Source organism: Pteropus medius, unplaced genomic scaffold (genome assembly GCF_902729225.1).
Source record: "Pteropus medius unplaced genomic scaffold, Ma_sr-lr_union100, whole genome shotgun sequence".
Classification (NCBI taxonomy): Eukaryota; Metazoa; Chordata; class Mammalia; order Chiroptera; family Pteropodidae; genus Pteropus; species Pteropus medius.
The window spans coordinates 9150789-9168862 of record NW_024352783.1 but is presented as its reverse complement, the minus strand read 5'-3'; the positions used below and the strand labels follow the sequence as shown (position 1 = coordinate 9168862).

Below are 18074 nucleotides of genomic sequence, written 5' to 3'. Positions count from 1 at the left end.
TCAGCGCAGGGGAGGCCCTTCTCCCATCTTGGAAAAGCCCCAATCCAATCTCTGTACCTTCCCAATTGCCACCTCCTGAGGAAGGGCCTCTTCTCTCTGCTGGGTGTCTGCCCCTCTCTTTGGCTGATGGCACTCCTAAGCATCCCCTGTGCTGCCACACAGAACCTTTTATGTCAGAGCCTGAAGGATGTGTAGAAGTTCTCAAGGGGGTTGAGGCTGAGGATGGCCTTCCTGGGGACTGGCAACACAGCCAGGGCAAAAAGCATGTCGGTAGGTGTTTTGGCACACTGGAGAACAAAGTGGTGTCCCGCGAAATTGGTAAAATATTGGGCCAAATGGTTTAGATGGGAAAACTGAGGCTGAGAGGCCAGGGAGTTGCACCAATCAGAACTCTCCTACCCCTTTCGGGACAGGACTGTCGGGACAGGATTGTCTCATTACCTGAATGTGCATGTCGTTTGCTCGCTAGAGGAGGGAAAAAGAGTCTTTCAAGTTCGGGAATACGCAGTGCCCCCTCCAAAGCCTATCTCCGGCCGCCCACGCTGCAGCTCTGGCTCGCGGACTACAAGTCCCGGCAGGCCCTGGGCCGCAGCGCATGCTCAGTGGGTGTACTTTTGTGAGCCTGGAGTAGCTCCAGGCCGTCTTCCTCCATTGTCTGGCCGGCCCGGGCCGGGCGGGCTGCACGCGGGCGTGCCCATTGGTCAGGTGGTGCGTCAGTCGCGCTCCACGCCCACCCCCGTGAAGGCCCGCCCCGCGCGTCCGCGCCCCGGACGCCTGGCGCCCCGCCCGCGCTTCAGGACCCGCGGGGCCGCGCGGCGCATCTTGCGGGCGGCAGAAGCGGCGGCGGGCGCGGCGCCGGCGGCCGTACGCAAGATGATGAAGTTTCGGTTCCGGCGGCAGGGCGCCGACCCGCAGCGCGAGAAGCTCAAGCAAGAGCTCTTCGCCTTCAACAAGGTGAGGCGGCAGCAGCGCCCGGGGCTGAGTGGGAGGGGGCGGGCCGGGGACTGGGGCTGGGGGCCTGGGAGCCAGAGCCACGTCGGGCTCGGGGGGGAGGGGACGCCCGTCTGGGGCGTGGCGTCGGAATCGTGCGCCCCCTCGATGGGCCCCACTTTTCGCTCTGCCCCTGCTTCGCTCTCTGGGTGGGTCTGGGTCTCTCGCTCACTTTCGTGTGTAGCTCTCCAGCTCTCTCTGGGCCTCAGTGGCCCTGTCTCTGCGTCTCTGTGCGACTCTACAGGTCTCTGCGTCTCTGCCCTTCTCTGACTATGACCGCCACTCTATCCTAAGTGTATGCCAGTGTGTCTGGGGAGGGAGTGTTTTTGCCTCTGTCCCTGTGTATCTCTGCGTACCTCCTCCCTGTTTTCCTTCACCTCTCCGCCTCTTCATTTCTCTACCTCTCTGTCTTTGCATCTCTTTTGAGTCTTTAACTCTCTTCTTTTCTGCCTCTTTACGCCACCATTTCTGTGGGTCTCTTGAACTCTCTCTCTGTCTCTCACTCACTATCTCTTTATCTTTCTTTGGGGGCTCCTCCATACCCATGTCAGCCCGTGGGGCAGCCTAGGGCCAGGGTTTGTTTTACTTTCGCACCTAGTAGGGGTAGGAGGGGTGAGGAGAGGAGGCATATGTTGCAGGGGGGGGAGGGGGAGGTGGAGGGATGAGGCTGGGAAATCCCTTCCATGTTCCTCTTCTCCCTCTCCCACAACTTTAGACTGCCTTGCCCTGCTCTGTGGAGGGCTGTATACCTAACTGCACTTCAGATCATGGAGCTTCAGATTTTTTTTGCTGTGAAATGGGGCCACTTTTCTCCCTGTTGTGGGCTATGGCTCCCTGTGTCACAACCAAGAGGGAAGTAGGATGGAGGGCAGCTCCTCCTTTCTTTCCCTAGGTAGGACTAGAGGGGCCATGGGAAACGGGCAACCTTCAGTCTCCACCTCCCTCTGCACTGATATGTGGTAGCGTGAGCCCCCAGCCTGACCCTTGCTAACTTCTCCCAGGTTGTTGATTCTGGCCTCAAAGCCCTCTGATTGTACAGCCCCTCACTGCTCTTGGGTGATCTAAGTTGTTATCCCCATCATACAGGTGAGAAAATTGAGGTTCAGAAAGGGGCAGTGACCTGCCTAAAGTCACAGATGGAGGTGGGGCACTTTGTCCTTGTATCCTTTTGTTGATGGCTTTTGACTTTAACTTTGAGGGGCTGCTGTGGTCCAAGAGGAGACTCTTGTTCAGGAGGAAGCTCTGGAATACTGGATCTATAGTGGCTGGGGCACTCCAGCACATCTCTGGAGCAGGCAGGATTTCCAAGATGGTGATGGTTGGGGCGGGGGTTGTTGCCAGGACCCTCAGACTCAGTGGTCAAGAACCTGCCAGAGGCTTGTGGGGCCTAGGGTGAACGCTGGTGCCCAGGTGGCCCCCTTCCTGTCCTGGGTAGCTGTGATGGTGAGCCCCTGTGGGATGAGAGAATGATGAGGGCAGGCACTCAGCTAAGGTGTCAGTTCCTTAGCCAATGATTTGGAAGCAGGAACCTGAGACAGATGGTAGAGAGGCTCAGTTCCCCCTGGCTGGCCCTGGGTTGGCACAAGGTGAGGACTCTCCAGTAAGGAGAGTGAGGTTCCATTCTGAGTGGGCAGCAGTGGTGGGAGGGGCTAATCATGGGCAAGGAGGGGCTTGCTCACCAGAGGGAGTAGTAGGTGATCACTAGAGAATAGGCCCTAGATTCCCTAGTGGGTGGGGCAGGTGAGGGGCAAGCATGGACTTTGGACTCAGTCTTGGGTCCATATCCCAATCCTGCCTACAAGTTGTCTATGGGATGTCCACTCTATGTCAACAAGTACTGAGCTCCTACTGTATGAGTTCTTTTAGGTGCTGAGGACACCGAAGTAACCAAAAGGGATAAATATATCTTCACTATGGGGGCTGATGTCCTAGTGGGAGAGACAGTGAAAAGCTCAAACAAAAGAGTAAAATATGCAGTAGTTTGGATGGTAGCCAGTGCTGTGGATAAAATAAAGTAGGATGAAGGCCTGGAGCATGTGGATGGGATGGTTGCTATAGCCAGTATGGCTTGGCGGGGTTCCTCTGAGGAGTTGACTCCTGAACAGTGAGAGAGATGGAGCGCATTCCAGGTAGAGGGATAGCAGAAGAAAATGCCCTGAGGCAGGAGCCTGCCTAGTATGTTGGAGAAGAGCAAAAGGCCACTGGGCCTGGAGTCAAGTGAGCTGGAGGAGAGTGGGAGGAGGAGAGGGGCCAGATGTGAGGACGTGGCTTTGACTGAGTTAGTTGGGAGCCCTGGGGAGATGGGGGTGTCCTGAGAAGAGGGGAGACTATGCAGACACAGGTCCAGCATGGACATGGCAGCGCTGGTAGGAAAGAGAAGCTGTCCAGCCAAATGGACAACTATGTCCTCAGGTGGACGCACTGCCCCCAGTGCTCAAATGGGAAACTGAGGCTTAGAGAGTGCTATGACTAGCCCAAGGCCAAACCAGGTGTCCATAAGGCTCGGTCCCTCTCCGGATGGGCTTAGGCAGGAGGGAGGCCTTGGAACCAGGGTTTCTTATAGAATGTGTGTCTTGCCAAGGCAGTAGTCAGGAGGTTTTGGTGGCCCACAAGTGGTATCCCACATTGGTGTTGAGGACAGAGGGCTGGGGGTACAGGCTTCCCAGGGGAGGGACCCCCAGCTAGGCCTCAGGGGATGAATAGGAGCGCCTTGGGTGGGTGGGCAATGGAGGAAAGCCCAAGCCACGCTGGTGGGGATAGGACCACTCTGCACTAGGACTGGCTCTGCCAAGGGCAGAGGACCAGGTGGGAGTCGTTCCATCAACACCACCAGTACACAGGTCCTCTTCACACCATTCCCACCATTGGTGGGGTGGGAATTATGTTGCTCAGTTTCCAGCTGGAGAACCCAAGTCTGGGAAGTGGATGACACCTTCAGGTGCTGGGCAGGAAGCCTCTTTGGGCCTCAGTCTCCCTGTCTCTGAGTCTGGGGGTTGGGCATAGAGCCCTCTGTGGGAGGTGTCTAGAGCCTCTGCCTAGATGACTTTGAGTGTTGGCCTCTGACCTCCACACAGGGCCTGTGTTTGGGGAGTGCCATGTTCTTCATGGGGGACCCCTGGTAGCATGGTACCTCATCAAGCTTCTGTCTGCGCCTCTAGGAATGGGGCGTGGAGCTCCGCCCTCTGGGGCAGGTGGGGTCCACTTCTGAGCCTGCAGCTTGTTGAACCTTGTTCTTTCTGTTTGTTGTCAGAGCCCTGGGCATAATGGGATGGATACAGGTGTTGAGAGGTATGGGGACTTGGCCAGGGGTGGGCCTCTAGTGGGGCCCAAAGCTTCAAATCCTTCCATACAGACTGGATTGGTGATTGCCCATTTCACAGTTGAGGACACAAACAGACACAGAGCACAGGTGGCCCCAGCTTGAGTCCCAATTTGCAGCAGCAGCAGAGCCTAAAAGGCGCCATGGGGTAGGCCTTGGTAGGCCAGAGAGGACAGCTGTGCCTGTGCAAGTGCTCTTCCCTCTCCCACAGACCGTGGAACATGGCTTCCCCAACCAGCCCAGCGCCCTGGCTTTCGACCCCGAGCTTCGCATCATGGCCATTGGCACCAGGTCTGGGGCCGTCAAGATGTATCCTTTGTGGGCCATGGCCTTTGGGGCTGTGAGGACCACCTGCTTGCAGCTCCCTGTGTGCTGGGCTCCTTGGGTAGGGCCCAGCCTGGGAGGTTGTGGTAGGTGCCTGGATCCTGGTGGAGGATAGCACAGCTTCTGCCCTGGGATACCTCTTCAAAGAGATAATGGGGAGGCTCAGTTGCAGTGGCCACAGCTGTCCCTTGTTGCATTTCAGCCAGCCAGTTACCTAGGTGTCTCTGCGATCCATCATCCCAGCAACTGTGACTAGGGAGGCTGGGCCTGGGGCTGGCCAATTGAGGTACCTATTGAGGGTGGTGGGTGGGCCAGGGTCACACAGCCGGCTTTGCCATGGCGACTGGTTATATATACATGTGCAAATGTGAAGAGACCTGTGTTCAGCCAAGGGCTGGAGGCAGTGCCAGGCTCGGCATAGTGAGTACGGCTCTGCCCCCACCTGGATGCTGGCGGCTACACAATGGGCCATGTGAGCTGCACAAAGCAGGCATTTTCCCTGCAAGTGCAGAGTGGGGGTGGGGTGGGGGCAAGCAGACAGTTGAATGCCTTCTTGCCTGCCGTGGAGCATCTCACCCCGACTGCCTGAAGTGAAGCCCCCCACTCGGGGAAACTGAGGTACAGTGTCTGGCAGCTGCTTGGTGAGGGGTGCCCACCTCCACTCCTCCCCATGTGACCTTCTGGGTCTCAGTATCCTCATTGGGAACATTGGTTGACACAAAATGAGTTATTCCCAGTAAACAGGAGGGGAGGAGTGCTGGGAGCAATGACCAGGCAAGAGTGTGCATCTGGGCCTGCAGTTAATAAACTTGCCTACTCTTGGGGGTGTGGCTGGGCCTGATGCTCCCTTCTCCCATGGGCGCCCACTTCCTGGCCTGCTGTCCCCGCCCCTTGAGGTGCTGTCCTGCTCTTCATGTGTGTTGTATCCCTGAAGTCAGTGTCTCAAAGTACTCCATGCTATGTGTCTCTGTTAGCTTTTCGAGCTGGCCCTCCTGGTATCCTAGTCTTTCTTGGGCACTGGCTCCTCAAAAAGAACCTGTTGTACAGTCTAGGAGACAGCCTCAGAGAAGGCCAGAGCTCTTCCCTGGCCCCTTCCTTTTTCCCCCAAACTACCCTAGCCTGGAGCCCGGGGTTGGGAAACTTTGGACCCCTTGTTTGAGAAACTGAGGCTGGAGAAGAGGGACCTAGACACAAAAGCTGCCCCTCCCCCTCAGGGCTGTCTTATCTCCTTGGTGACTCTGATTCCTGCCCAGTGCTCCTGCCCTCTCTTTTGTCCTCTCTTCTGTGTTCTTCCAGTTCCTGCAGAGAATCCCAACTCCAGCTCCAAGCAACGGCTTGGCTCCTGCGTTGTCCCCAGGCAACGTTGCTGACCCCTTCCTTGCCCTCCTTCCGAGGGCCCCCTAGGCCCCGCCCATCCACTGTCAAACCTGGAGTTGCTGGGACCCTGACACTGACCCTTGAAGCAGGTCACCCAACCTGTCTAAGCCTCTGGTGTGCTGGTCTGTTTCATGGGCAGGCCGTAGCCTCTCCTACCTTGTGGTAAGGGCTGCTGGCTGCCTTTCTGCTCCAGAGGGAAGTTGGGTTCCTTGCCTATGGCTGAAGTGGAGCCTGGAGCTATGGGAAGGGACAGCCTGGATTCTCTGCCTTAGGCTTCCCTGCCCAGGCCTTGCTTGGCTTCTCTGCCTGTGTGATCCAGCCTGCAGGACTGGCTCTTGTGCACACAGACATATGTGAGACTGACAAAGAGCAGAGCCCTGGCTGTGTGCCAGGCCTGGGCCAAGTGTACTAGCATGTTTTTATTCTCACTTGTCCTGTGTTAGCCCTACGAGGTGGGAGTCACTGCCCCATTTTACAGATGAGGAAGTGAAGGTCATGCCACAGCATGACTTGCAAGAGCTGAGTGAAGCCTCTACTCTGAGCCTGGGGACACCTTGAGGTTGCAAGTTGGTGCTTATTCAGGGAGAGAGCCTACATGGACTTTGGAGGGCTCCTGAATAAGCAGGCCTAGTTGGGGCCCATCAGAATGGTCCTAGAGGAGGAGAAAGCTTGGGTATCTTGGCCTGTACCTGCCCTTGACCTGTCACCCTCAGCTATGGTGCACCTGGTGTGGAGTTCACAGGCCTGCACCCAGACATGGCCACTGTCACCCAGATGCACTTCCTGCCTGGTCAGGTGAGCCTCTGCCCCCGTCAGCTGGCTCATGGCCCCCAGGGCCCCTCCCAGGCCCCACCAGCCCAGTCTTGGTCTCTGCTCACTCACCAGGGCCGCCTCCTGACCCTGTTAGATGACAGCAGCCTGCATCTGTGGGAGATCGTCCACCATAATGGCTGTGCCCACCTGGAGGAAGCACTCAGCTTCCAGCCACCCAGTCGGCCGGGTTTTGATGGTTCCAGGTACTAGTGGCTGGGGACCAGCTCCGGGCATGTCAGCTTTGCAAAGGCATAGTAAGAATGGGAATCTGCCTAGGGCTGGGGTTCAGGGTTGTGGGGTATGTTGAGCTGAGCCTGGGTCCCCAGAAAGCAGCATTTGGACCTGGTTCACTGAGATGTACTACGTGGACTTGGCGGGTGTTAGAAGAAGGGGAGTTCCAGCTGAACCCAAGGTGAGTATGTGGGGTCTGTACTACAGGACCACTGGGGCACCAGGAGATGCAGAATGGGAGAGTGTGCCTTGTGTCCCAGATTTCTCTTACCTGATGCATGGCCCTGTATTTCTAGCAATGATATAGGTGTCTGGGGCTATGGGGCAGGTCTTAGCTGAGCTGACATCAGCAAAGATCCCCTAGTGTCCTAAGCTGGGGGTGGGGCAACGGGCTACAGTGCACACAGGTGAAAAGACAGATTGGGGCAAGGAGGGTCCTGTCGGGCTGTGCTGTTTGAGGTGCTGACAGGGCACCTGACAGGATGCCCCCGGGGGCAATGGTGTGGCGTGGACCCATGTGAGAGTGTAAGGGACCTCTCGGTCCCTGACCCTGCTGGTCCTCACAGAAATGGCCACTGTAGGCAAGTTCTTCATGCTGCAGAATGCCTGTCTTCAGCTCAGCAAGAGGCTTGTTCTGCTCCTGCTGGGTGCTAGGTGACAGCCCTGTTCAGTGCTAGTTCATGGGTGGATTACTGGGGTCTCCCAGCCTGTGCAGGAAGGGGTGATCTGGGGCCTTCCCGCAAACTCAGGGAGGTACCCAGAATGCTGATGGCGGAGTTCCTGGGTGGGGCTCGAGAAAACCTTGTGTCTTGGACCTCCTGGTCCTGGCCCAGGCAGTGGCCTGGTTCCTGCCTTCCCTTCCTGGTAGGTGAAAGGGGAGCTGGTCTCCAAGACCTGGGGAACCCATTTTTATCCCTCTCCCTGCTGACAATGATGAATAATTGAGCAAGCTAATTATGATGCCCACAACCACTATTATTGCCTTCCTGGTTCGCCAGCTCACTCGATAATCAGGCCCCAGTGAGTGCAGAGGAGCCATAATGAGCTAATAGTAGCAGCTCAGTACTCTCTACACCCCTCCTCAGTGGATGGGTTAACACCCTCACCCACCTCCCCTCATTTCCTTCAGTGGCCCACCCAGCCTTGCCCGCATCACAGTGGTCCTGCTGGTGGCTACTGGTGACATGGCAGCTCTGGGCTCCGAGAGTGGCAGTGTCTTCTTCCTGGATGTTCCTACCCTGATGCTGCTGGAGGGGCAGACCCTTGGCCCTGACGAGGTTCTGCGAAGGTGAGAGGCAAATGGACTTCCCACACTCACTCTGTGCCTAGGCAGTGCTCCTGCCAGCTCACTTGTGTTCCCTTGGCAGCGTGCCAGATGATTACCGGTGTGGGAAGGCACTGGGCCCTGTGGAGTCACTCCAGGGACACCTGCAGGACCCCACCAAGATCCTCATCGGCTACAGCCGGGGCCTGCTGGTCATCTGGAACCAGGCTGCACAGTGTGCGGACCGTGTCTTCCTAGGGAACCAGGTGTGTGGGAGGCTCGTGCTCACAGCCGGGGCCCTCTGCTCATGGCAACCTCGCTCATGCCTCTGCCTTGCCCCACAGCAGCTGGAGAGCCTTTGCTGGGAGCGCAGTGGTAGCACACTGGTCAGCTCACACAGTGATGGCAGCTATGCCATTTGGTCTGCGAACACCAGCAGCTCCCCAGTAACGCAGCCTATGGTAGCTACCACACCCTACGGTGAGTGCTGGACAGGCTGAGGGCAGCACCACCGCCGAAGCACAGGGTTTTGATGGGTGATCCCAGCTCAGGCACTCGGGGTTTCCTGGCCTTTGTGGGGGCATCCTGGAGGACTTGTGAAAGGCGGCAATGCCAAGCCAAATCTGCAAAGGCGAGTTCCACCCCCACCTTCCCAGGGTCATGGTCAGGAGCAACGGGCTTTCCCCTTGGGGAGGCAGGAAGCAACTTCCAGGCAGAGAATGATGGGGCCAGCACGGGAATGGGATAAAGGGTGAGAGATAATGACTTGAGGTTCTTCTGATCCGGGCAAACAAATGAGCCTGACACACTGTCCCATTCCTTCAGGCCCCTTCCCCTGCAAAGCCATCAATAAGATTCTGTGGCGAAACTGTGAATCTGGGTAGGTGGGGAGCCGGGTCTCACCTGTGGGTTGGAGGCTATATCTGGCTGGCAGTGGAGGGCGGGTTCTGGGGCACAGCTGGGTTGGGCAATATTCGCTCCAGGCCCAGGTGGCTCATGTGGCTCCCCTGCCCCTGTATAGGGGCCACTTTATCATCTTCAGTGGTGGCATGCCCCGTGCCAGCTATGGCGACCGCCACTGTGTAAGTGTGCTCCGGGCCGAGACTCTGGTGACGCTGGACTTCACCTCTCGCATCATTGACTTCTTCACGGTGCACAGCACACGGCCCGAGGATGGTGTGTGCCCTGCCTTCCCCTATCCTGTGCCCAGTGCCACCTGTGGCTGTGCTCACCCCGTCCCATCCCACAGAGTTTGACGAGCCCCAGGCCCTGGCCGTGCTGCTCGAAGAAGAGCTGGTGGTACTAGACCTGCAAACACCTGGCTGGCCAGCCGTGCCTGCTCCGTACCTGGCTCCACTGCACTCATCCGCTATTACTTGCTCAGCCCATGTCGCCAACGTCCCCGCCAAACTGTGGTCCCGTATCGTGAGCGCTGGCGAGCAGCAGAGCCCCCCACTTGCCTCTAGTGCCTCGGTGTGTGCTCGGGTATCCTGCAGTTTGGGGTCTTGGGGAGGGAGAGTATTCCCGGTGAAGGGCACTGCCCAGGCACAAGCTTGGAGGTGGGAATATAGTAGGTGTATACCAGGGACCCAGAAGTAGCTTGGGTCCTAGATGCCAAATTTCAGGATGAGGGGCAGAAGACATTTGTCCTGACCTTCCACTGACATCTCTGTCTCCCTCTCCCAGAGCTGGCCCATCACTGGGGGCCAGAACCTGGCCCAGGAGCCATCGCAGCGAGGTCTGCTGCTGACCGGGTAGGGCAGACCTTAAGTCCCATGGCCAAGCACAGTTGTAATGTGTGTGTGCGTGCATGCGTGTGCAAGTGGGGCCTGGTGTAGCCCACGCAAGTGTGGGAGAGCACAGCCTAGGACAGGCAGGCACTGACCTGCCTAGTGACTCAGGCTCGGCTCCTGGTGGGACCCAGTCACTCTAGCTGGGTGGATTGGATGTAGCTTCCCTAGACCCCTCCCTGCCCTGCCTTTTGGCTTAGAACTGAGCTCCACCCACCGAGCCTACCCTGGGACTGGAAAATATGGGCTGGTCCAGGGCAGGTGCTAGAGAGCCCAGCCTGGGCCTGGCGGGCGCTGACATGCCAAGTGACTCAGGCTTCAACTTCCTGCCCTTCCCCTGCTGCCTGCTTGTGCTGGGACCCTTGAGTCTCTGACACCTGCATCCCCTCACCTGTTTAAAAACTGTGGCTTTTGGGGCTGTTGGAGGTTTCCCATCCAGCCCAACAGACTCCTCATACCAGGGGTTCCCACTTGAGGCTCTACCCCAGATTTGCTTTCTCCTTCCCTCCCTTCCTCTCCTTACTTCCTCCTGGCCTCCCAGTTTTCCTGCTGCCCTGCCTTCATGGTTGCCTCATGCCTCAGCTGATCCCTTTGCTCTGTGGCCAGCTAACTCTGATTACATTTTCTGGATGTCCCAGTGGGGGAACTCCCTAGTCCTTTATTCCTTAGATTACCTTCCATTCCATTTTTTGTTCATCATGCTGGTGATTGTTTCCATACTTTCTCACCCTGTTTGAAGGGTCCAGGTGCATGTGGCTTGGCATATAGTTAGGCACTCAGTATATGTTTACAGTATATAGTATATGCTTCCTATTTGCTAGATGCAGTATGAGTCTGGTCAGTGTTTGGCATACATAGTAGGTGCTCAGTTGAGTGGTCACTGGATGAGTGGAGTGGAGAAGTATGCAGGGTCCTGGCTTGAGCCTGACATTACCTTCCCTGCAGCCATGAGGATGGCACTGTGCGGTTCTGGGATGCCTCTGGTGTAGCGCTGCGACCGCTCTATAAGCTGAGCACAGCTGGCCTCTTCCAGACAGACTGCGAACACACTGACAGCCTGGCTCAGGCTGCTGAGGATGACTGGCCGCCCTTCCGAAAGGTGGGCCCCTCCCCTGGCCCTGCAGAGCCTGGCCCTGGCTCTGCCCCATGTCTTTACTCCATCCCACTCCCCAGGTGGGCTGCTTTGACCCCTACAGTGATGACCCCCGGCTTGGTGTGCAGAAGGTGGTACTCTGCAAGTACACAGCCCAGATGGTGGTGGCTGGCACTGCAGGCCAGGTAGGCTTGAGGTAACCCCAGGGATGGAGTCTTGGAGGACTTTCTGGAAGAGTCCTCCAAGACTCCTTCAAGGCCTTGAACTGGAGGGTCTAGTGAAGTGGTAGAGAGACCTGCATGGGCAGAAATCCAGAGGTGGAAATAATGAGGCCTCAGGTGGGGCTGGCTGGGGTGAGGCCAGTCAGGGAGGGCCTGTCTTTGGGGCCTTGAGTCCAGGCGCTGGCTGTAGGAAACCATGCAGGGTTGGGGGTGGGTGGGAGCACAGGTGTTAGATGAACCCTGGGAGGACAGAGACCAGTGGGTCTTGGTCATTGTGCCCCCAGCACTTACACAATATACAGAAGGTACTCAATGTGTGTTTATTGCTAAATGGGAGACAGGTGTGATGGTGGTGGGGTACTTTGCTCCAGGAGGGCAGGGACCAGTGGGTCTTTGTCACCACTGTGTTCCTCAGTGCTCAGTGAGGGCCCTAGTGCACAATAGATAGATATTCAGTAAGTGCTTATTCGGTGGATGAACTGGAGACAGTCGTGGAACCACCTGGCAGTGGCTTTGCAGGCTCAGGTGGGGCATGGGTGACCCCATCCTCCATGCTGACTCCTTCCTCTCCCTGACTTCGGGCTCAGGTGCTGATACTGGAGCTCAGCGACATGCCATCAGAGCAGGCAGTCAGCATGGCCAGTGTGGACCTCCTCCAGGACCGTGAGGGCTTCACATGGAAGGGCCACGAGCGGCTGAGTCCACGCACGGGGCCCCTGCCCTGGCCCACCGGCTTCCAGCCCCGAGTGCTGATTCAGTGCCTGCCACCAGCTGCCATCACCGCTGTCACTCTCCACACTGAGTGGAACCTTGTGGCTTTTGGCACCAGTCATGGCTTTGGCCTCTTTGACTACCAGCGCAAGAGCCCTGTGCTGGCCAGGTGTGGGGTGGGGCAGGCCCAGAGCCTGGGGAGATGGGGTCTGTACCTCCACCTGGCCCTAGCTTTCTATGAGACCGTTGGTGTTTCCCCACACCCACCTAAGCCTCAGTTTCCCTTATAAGACTTGGTGTGGTGAAGGTGGCTCTATTCCCTTTGGCAGCTTTGTCCTTACGTGATGTGCTACTGGTGGCATTCTAAGCCTACCAGCTGCTGGGTTGATGGAGTGGCAGAGAGGGGCTTGAGCTTCTTTATCTAGGATCCTTAATGCCTGGCCAGGGGCCAGCAGGAACATGGAGGCTGCTCCAGGAGGTTGCTCCATAGCACAACTGGCACCTGTCTGCCCCCAGGTGCACCCTTCACCCCAATGACTCCCTGGCCATGGAGGGGCCACTCTCCCGGGTGAAATCGCTCAAGAAGTCGCTGCGCCAGTCTTTCCGGCGTATCCGTAAGAGCCGAGTCTCAGGCAAGAAGCGGGCCACTAATGCCAACAGTAAGGTGAGCTAGGGCCAGGCTGCTAGATGCCGCCTCTCCAGATCTTGCTGTACAGATATAGAGCCAGGCCTGGGCCCTTGCCCAGAGTCCAGTGTCTGCTCACCTTTTCTCATCTATCCCTCGGCAACCCCCAGCCCCAGGATATCAGGGTGAGCTGGGGAGGGTGATGGGATATTGGGTACCAGGCTTTGTGGGAAATGACAGTGTCCTGGACCCCCATGGCTCTCCAGTTGCAGGAGGCCAACGCGCAGTTGGCAGAGCAAGGCTGCCCCCACGACGTGGAGATGACACCTGTTCAGCGCCGCATTGAGCCCCGCTCAGCTGATGACTCTCTCTCGGGTGTGGTTCGCTGCCTTTACTTCGCTGACACGTTCCTTCGAGATGGTGAGGCCAGGAGAGGGACAAGGGTTAGAGAAATGTGCCTCAGTTGGCCTTCTAGGAAATGGGCAGTGGTCGGTGTGGAACTGCATCTTCTAGAGCAGTGGTCCCCAACCTTTTTGGCACCAGGGACTGGTGCTCCTATGAGAATCTAATGCCGATTGATCTGAGGTGGAGCTGAGGCAGTGATGCTAGCGCTGGGGAGTGGCTGCAAATACAGATGAAACTTCACTTGCTCACCTGCCGCTCACCTTCTGTGCGGCCCAGGGGTTGGGGACCCCTCTTCTAGGGGTTGGAAAGTATTATTGGGTTAGCATCTGGGTGCCCCGGCTTCCAAACAGTCTCCCTGGAATTTCTGATGGCACAGGGTTGGTGAGTGAGCCAGCAGAGCCTCTGAGACCTGAGAGCTCAAGATCTTGAGGAGGTGAGCACAGGGTCTACCAGTGTCAAGGCCCTGAATTGGGCATGTTTTGGGAGATTGCCTGCATGGTGTGTCTGCAGCGAAGGGCGAGGGCTCCTGGAGGTGCTGGTGTTCACTGCCTCACAGAGAGGCTGGCTTTGACCCTGAGTGATTGGAGCCCCAAAAGGGTCCTGCACAGAGAAGCGAGGTGGTCAGGTTTATTGAGTGATTCATTGATTGATTTTTAACTTGTATAATGGAACTTTGAATCATACACAAAAACAGAGTACAAAAAATAGTCACCCCATGTACTTTACCTGGTGCCACTGCACACTCTGTTGTTTATCTTGCTGGAATATTTTAACTGAAAACCCAGTGTTAGTACTTCAGTATGTATCTAACAGATGTAATTGTCACACCCCATGGAGCCGACAATGATTCTGGAGTCCCTTGTCACACTTGGTTCATGGGCGACTTTCTGCATTCATCTCAAAAATGCCTTTTTGTGGTTGGTGCTGGGTCAGCACCCAGTTAGTTCAAATGTGGCGTTTCACTGATATTTTTCAGCTTCTGAGTCTGAGAGAGGGTCTCCCACTTCTGATGGTGTTTGTCGAGGGTACTTTGTCCAGTAGACTTTCCCATTTGGATGTGGCAGCCCCAGGGGTCTCTACCTTGTTCCATGGTACCCAGTCCTTTTGAGAAGGACTGTGGGGCTCAGTTCCCACCTGGGTGGGCATTGGGGTGTCGGCTGCATGTTAACTTGCTCACTAACTTGTCACTGAGCTTTGGCTTCTCCTGATGGTTGTTGCTGAAGTCTTCCATCATTCATCCAGGGTGTACAGCCATGACTACTTGGGCCAACTTTGGCTCTTGGGTTTTTAGCTGACCTTTCTCAGAGGTTCAGTTCACAGAGGAAAAGCAGGCAAGATGGTCTCAGTTCATTTAAGGCCAGGCCCAGGACTTCATGTCTGGTGGCTGCTGTGTGGAGGACAAACTGAAAGGGGTAGGGGTGAAGCAGGGGGTGCGGTCAGGACCCTGATGCACCTTCGGGGTGAGAGCCTTCTCAGAGGGTCAACAGGATTAGTGATGGAGGGGAGAGGGTGGGGAGAATTGGGGCTTTGTGATGAGGTTGCATTACTGAGATGAAGCTGAGTGAGGGTGTAGTGGGTTGGGGTTGGAGAGATCAGGATTGTGCTGTTGACATCTCCACAGAGATACACAAGAGGCTGTTCCTGTCTCTGCAGAAAGCTCTGATTGTGATCAGCAGTATAGATAAGGTGCCTGAGGCCAAGAGGCTGGCTGAGGTCACCAGGGAGATAAAGGACAGGAGAAAACCAGTCCTGGGTCCCCAGGCATCAGGTGAAGAGGGGAGGATCTTGTAGTGTACGGCCAGATGCCCCACCTCACCAGCCTGTTGCCCCGCAGCAGCCCATCACGGACCCACCATGTGGGCAGGCACCAACTCAGGCTCTGTGTTTGCCTACGCCCTGGAGGTGCCAGCGGCAGCAGCAGGCAGTGAGAAGTGGCCCGAGCGGGTAGTGGAGGCTGTGCTGGGCAAGGAGGTGCAGCTGATGCATCGTGCGCCTGTGGTGGCCATCGCTGTGTTGGATGGGCATGGCCGGCCACTGCCTGAGCCCTTTGAGGCCTCGCGGGACCTGGCACAGGCACCCGACATGCAGGGTGGCCACGCAGTGCTCATTGCATCTGAGGAGCAGTTCAAGGTAAGCCACCGCAGAGAACCCCTCCAGGCTACTGCTTCTTAGACATCATTGGACCCCCTAGAACCCCTGCCCTATTTCTCCCCTCTGCCTGCTGAGACCCCCAAGATACCTCCCAGCTAGCAGAGATGTCCCTGAAGAACCCTGATGACCCTTCAGCTTGCTGCGTTCCTGCAGGACCCTCCTACTTCACCAGGACCCCTTGACTGCTCCCTGGGCTCTGGCAGAAAGTCATGGTTTGAGGGGATACCAGCCATTTAACCATTATAACCCAGTGACTGGTTTTGCCAGATTCTCCCACAAGGGGCCTTGGGAGGATTCTGGGAGCAGTATGAAGCTAGGCAGAGGTGGTAGTGTGGCCAGGGGCACAAGCTTGAGCAGCATGCTGAGCTCCGGGTGGAGGCTGGCACTGGCAGCTGGGAAGAAGGGGCCTTGGGGGTGTGGCAAGGGCCAGGCTCTGCTCATTGGCCACCTGCCCGCTGCCAGGTGTTCACACTACCCAAGGTGAGCGCCAAGACCAAGTTCAAGCTAACAGCCCATGAGGGCTGTCGTGTGCGCAAGGTGGCATTGGCCACATTTACCAGCGTGGCCTGTGAGGACTATGCAGAGACCTGCCTGGCCTGCCTCACCAACCTGGGTGATGTGCATGTCTTCTCGGTGCCTGGCCTGAGGCCCCAGGTGCATTACCCCTGTATCCGGAAGGAGGACATCAGCGGCATCGCCTCCTGTGTCTTCACGCGCCATGGCCAGGGTGAGGCGAAGGCTTCCTGGGGCAAGGGACCCGAGCAGGTCCAGAATTGCCAGGCAGTGTCGGCAGAAAGGGTGATCCAGGTTGGGGGGCACACCACTGGCCATGGTGGGGTAGGGCCTGCCAGCACATGCAGGGCAGAGACCAAGTGAGGGGCTGTGTTTGGAGTCACATCTCCTAACTGCACTCTGCTCATTCTCTCCCACCCCACCCAGGTTTTTACCTAATTTCCCCATCGGAGTTTGAACGTTTCTCCCTAAGTGCCCGGAACATCACAGAGCCACTCTGCTCTCTGGACATCAGCTGGCCCCATGATGCTGCCCGTGCCAGGTGTATGGAGTGGGTAGCCCCTAGCCCAGAAGGCCTGTGGCCAAGGCTGGTCTCATCTCCACCCCCAGATTCTGCATGGAGCAAGGGTGGCCCTCCCTGGTGTCAGCTCTCTGGTTCCAGGGCTTGGGAATGGGAGGACAGGGATTTGGCCCTTCAGCCTTGAGGTGCCTGCCTGTGACCCCCATCACGGCCCTGTCTCTGCAGCTACAGGCTCCAAGAGTCACCCAAGCTGAACCAGGCTAATGGGACCCCAGGTGTTGTCCTGGCCCCACAGAGCCGTGATGGCAGCCCCAATCCTGTTCACAGCAAGGGAACTGGTGAGGAACTGGGTGTGAAATAGGAGTAATGGGACACTGATCAGCTCAGACTTCAGTGAGGACTTGTAGGAGGTAGCAGCTGAGCCAAGGCTGGAAGCTTGGGGAGGGGCATGTCAGGCAGGAGAGGGGTAGGAGTCTACTGTTGCCATGTCCCACCATGGGCTGGGTTTGAGACTGGGTCCCCAAGTTCAGAGGATGCCTAGGGTCCCTGGCAGAGGTCTGAATACTTTCTCCCTGCAGACACCGCAGAGCCACCTGAGGCCACGCTCTCACCTATGTCCATTGACTCGGCCACCAGTGCTGATACCACACTAGACATGACAGGGGACGTCACGGTGGAGGATGTGAAGGATTTCCTGGGGTGAGGTGGGCGGGCAGGATCCACAGGAGGGGCTGTCCCCACTCACCAGCCTCCCTTCCCCACCTCAGCTAACCTAATATTTGAGCTGGGTATGCAGGACCAAGGAGGGGGCCAGACCCCAGACCCTGATCACTACTCCCTCCTCCCAGCTCTTCAGAGGAATCTGAGAATCTGAAGAACCTGGCAGAAGATGAGGCTCGAGCCTGCGCCATTCTGATTAAATGAGGTGCTGCATGTGTGGGGGACCTTGTGTCTACCTGGTCTTTACCTTTCAGCCTTAACCCCTGTGGGCCCTCTTGCCCTAGTCTTGAACCTGAAACCCTAACAGGCCCCTGTGATGGCAGTACTCCCCAAGGCCCACAGACATGATTTTCATAGTTCTGTATTTAAAAAAATAAGGCTACCTATCAGCCCCCAGATGTCACGGGTGGTATTTGGAACAAGGCCAGACTAAAACAGCTTGAGTTTCAGGGTCTGGTTTGGCCATTTCAGCAGCTGAAATCACCCAGGCACATAAAATTGGGCCCTCCCAGGTGAACCTCAAGACTGGGGCCTGGCCCCTACTCCCAGTCTTGGTGTGTCCTCCTGCCCAGCTCTGGGTTCCTTAGGTCTGCCCAACCTATTTGTTACCTAGTATCCGCACCCACACAGCTGGGCACTTTACCTCCACTTTCTCTTCATCTCTTGCTTGGGACACCCCTGGCCTCAGTGGGCCAGATGTGGTCTTTGCTCAGACTTGGCCAGCCCTTTTGCCTGTCCTGGAGAGGCTGAATGGTGGTACTTGTGTGGCCAGGCCACCTGCCACTTTTGGTCTCCCTAGCTTTCAGCTGCCCCTTCTCTTCTTATACTAGGAAGGCCCAAACTACCTGGCCACCACCTGCCCTGCTCAGAGCTGGGATCCAAGACCCTTGGTTCCTGCCCGGCCCTTCGCATAGGCCTATATCTGCTAACCTTCAGGCTCCAGTGGCACCTGCCCACCCTGACCCCCAGGGCAGTCCCAGGGTGTAGCCCTGGAACTTGGCCCAGAG

General features: G+C 57.1%; 1 protein-coding gene across 7 annotated transcripts; it reads left to right on the top strand.

Annotated features, from left to right (window-relative positions):
• The first annotated feature begins 781 nt into the window (after positions 1-781).
• Positions 782-18030, top strand: LLGL1 (LLGL scribble cell polarity complex component 1). Of its 7 annotated transcripts, none has more exons than XR_005649572.1 (23): positions 783-954; positions 4521-4618; positions 6724-6805; positions 6896-7026; positions 8184-8342; positions 8422-8584; positions 8663-8798; positions 9144-9198; positions 9340-9494; positions 9568-9791; positions 10005-10072; positions 11054-11207; positions 11282-11386; positions 12010-12302; positions 12650-12797; positions 13025-13178; positions 14998-15293; positions 15777-16041; positions 16254-16377; positions 16573-16685; positions 16926-17051; positions 17196-17272; positions 17898-18030. XR_005649572.1 is itself a non-coding variant. In XM_039847529.1 (23 exons), the coding sequence occupies exons 1-22, from the start codon at positions 874-876 to the stop codon at positions 17269-17271; spliced, it is 3201 nt and encodes a 1066-aa protein (XP_039703463.1). In that variant the 5' UTR covers positions 783-873; the 3' UTR covers position 17272; positions 17898-18030. The 7 variants fall into 7 exon arrangements, 6 of the variants coding, with proteins under 6 accessions (XP_039703465.1, XP_039703463.1, XP_039703464.1 ...); XM_039847529.1 differs by having other exon boundaries at positions 16926-17046; XM_039847531.1 differs by having other exon boundaries at positions 782-954; positions 15001-15293; positions 16926-17046; positions 17196-18030.
• The last annotated feature ends 44 nt before the right edge of the window (positions 18031-18074 follow it).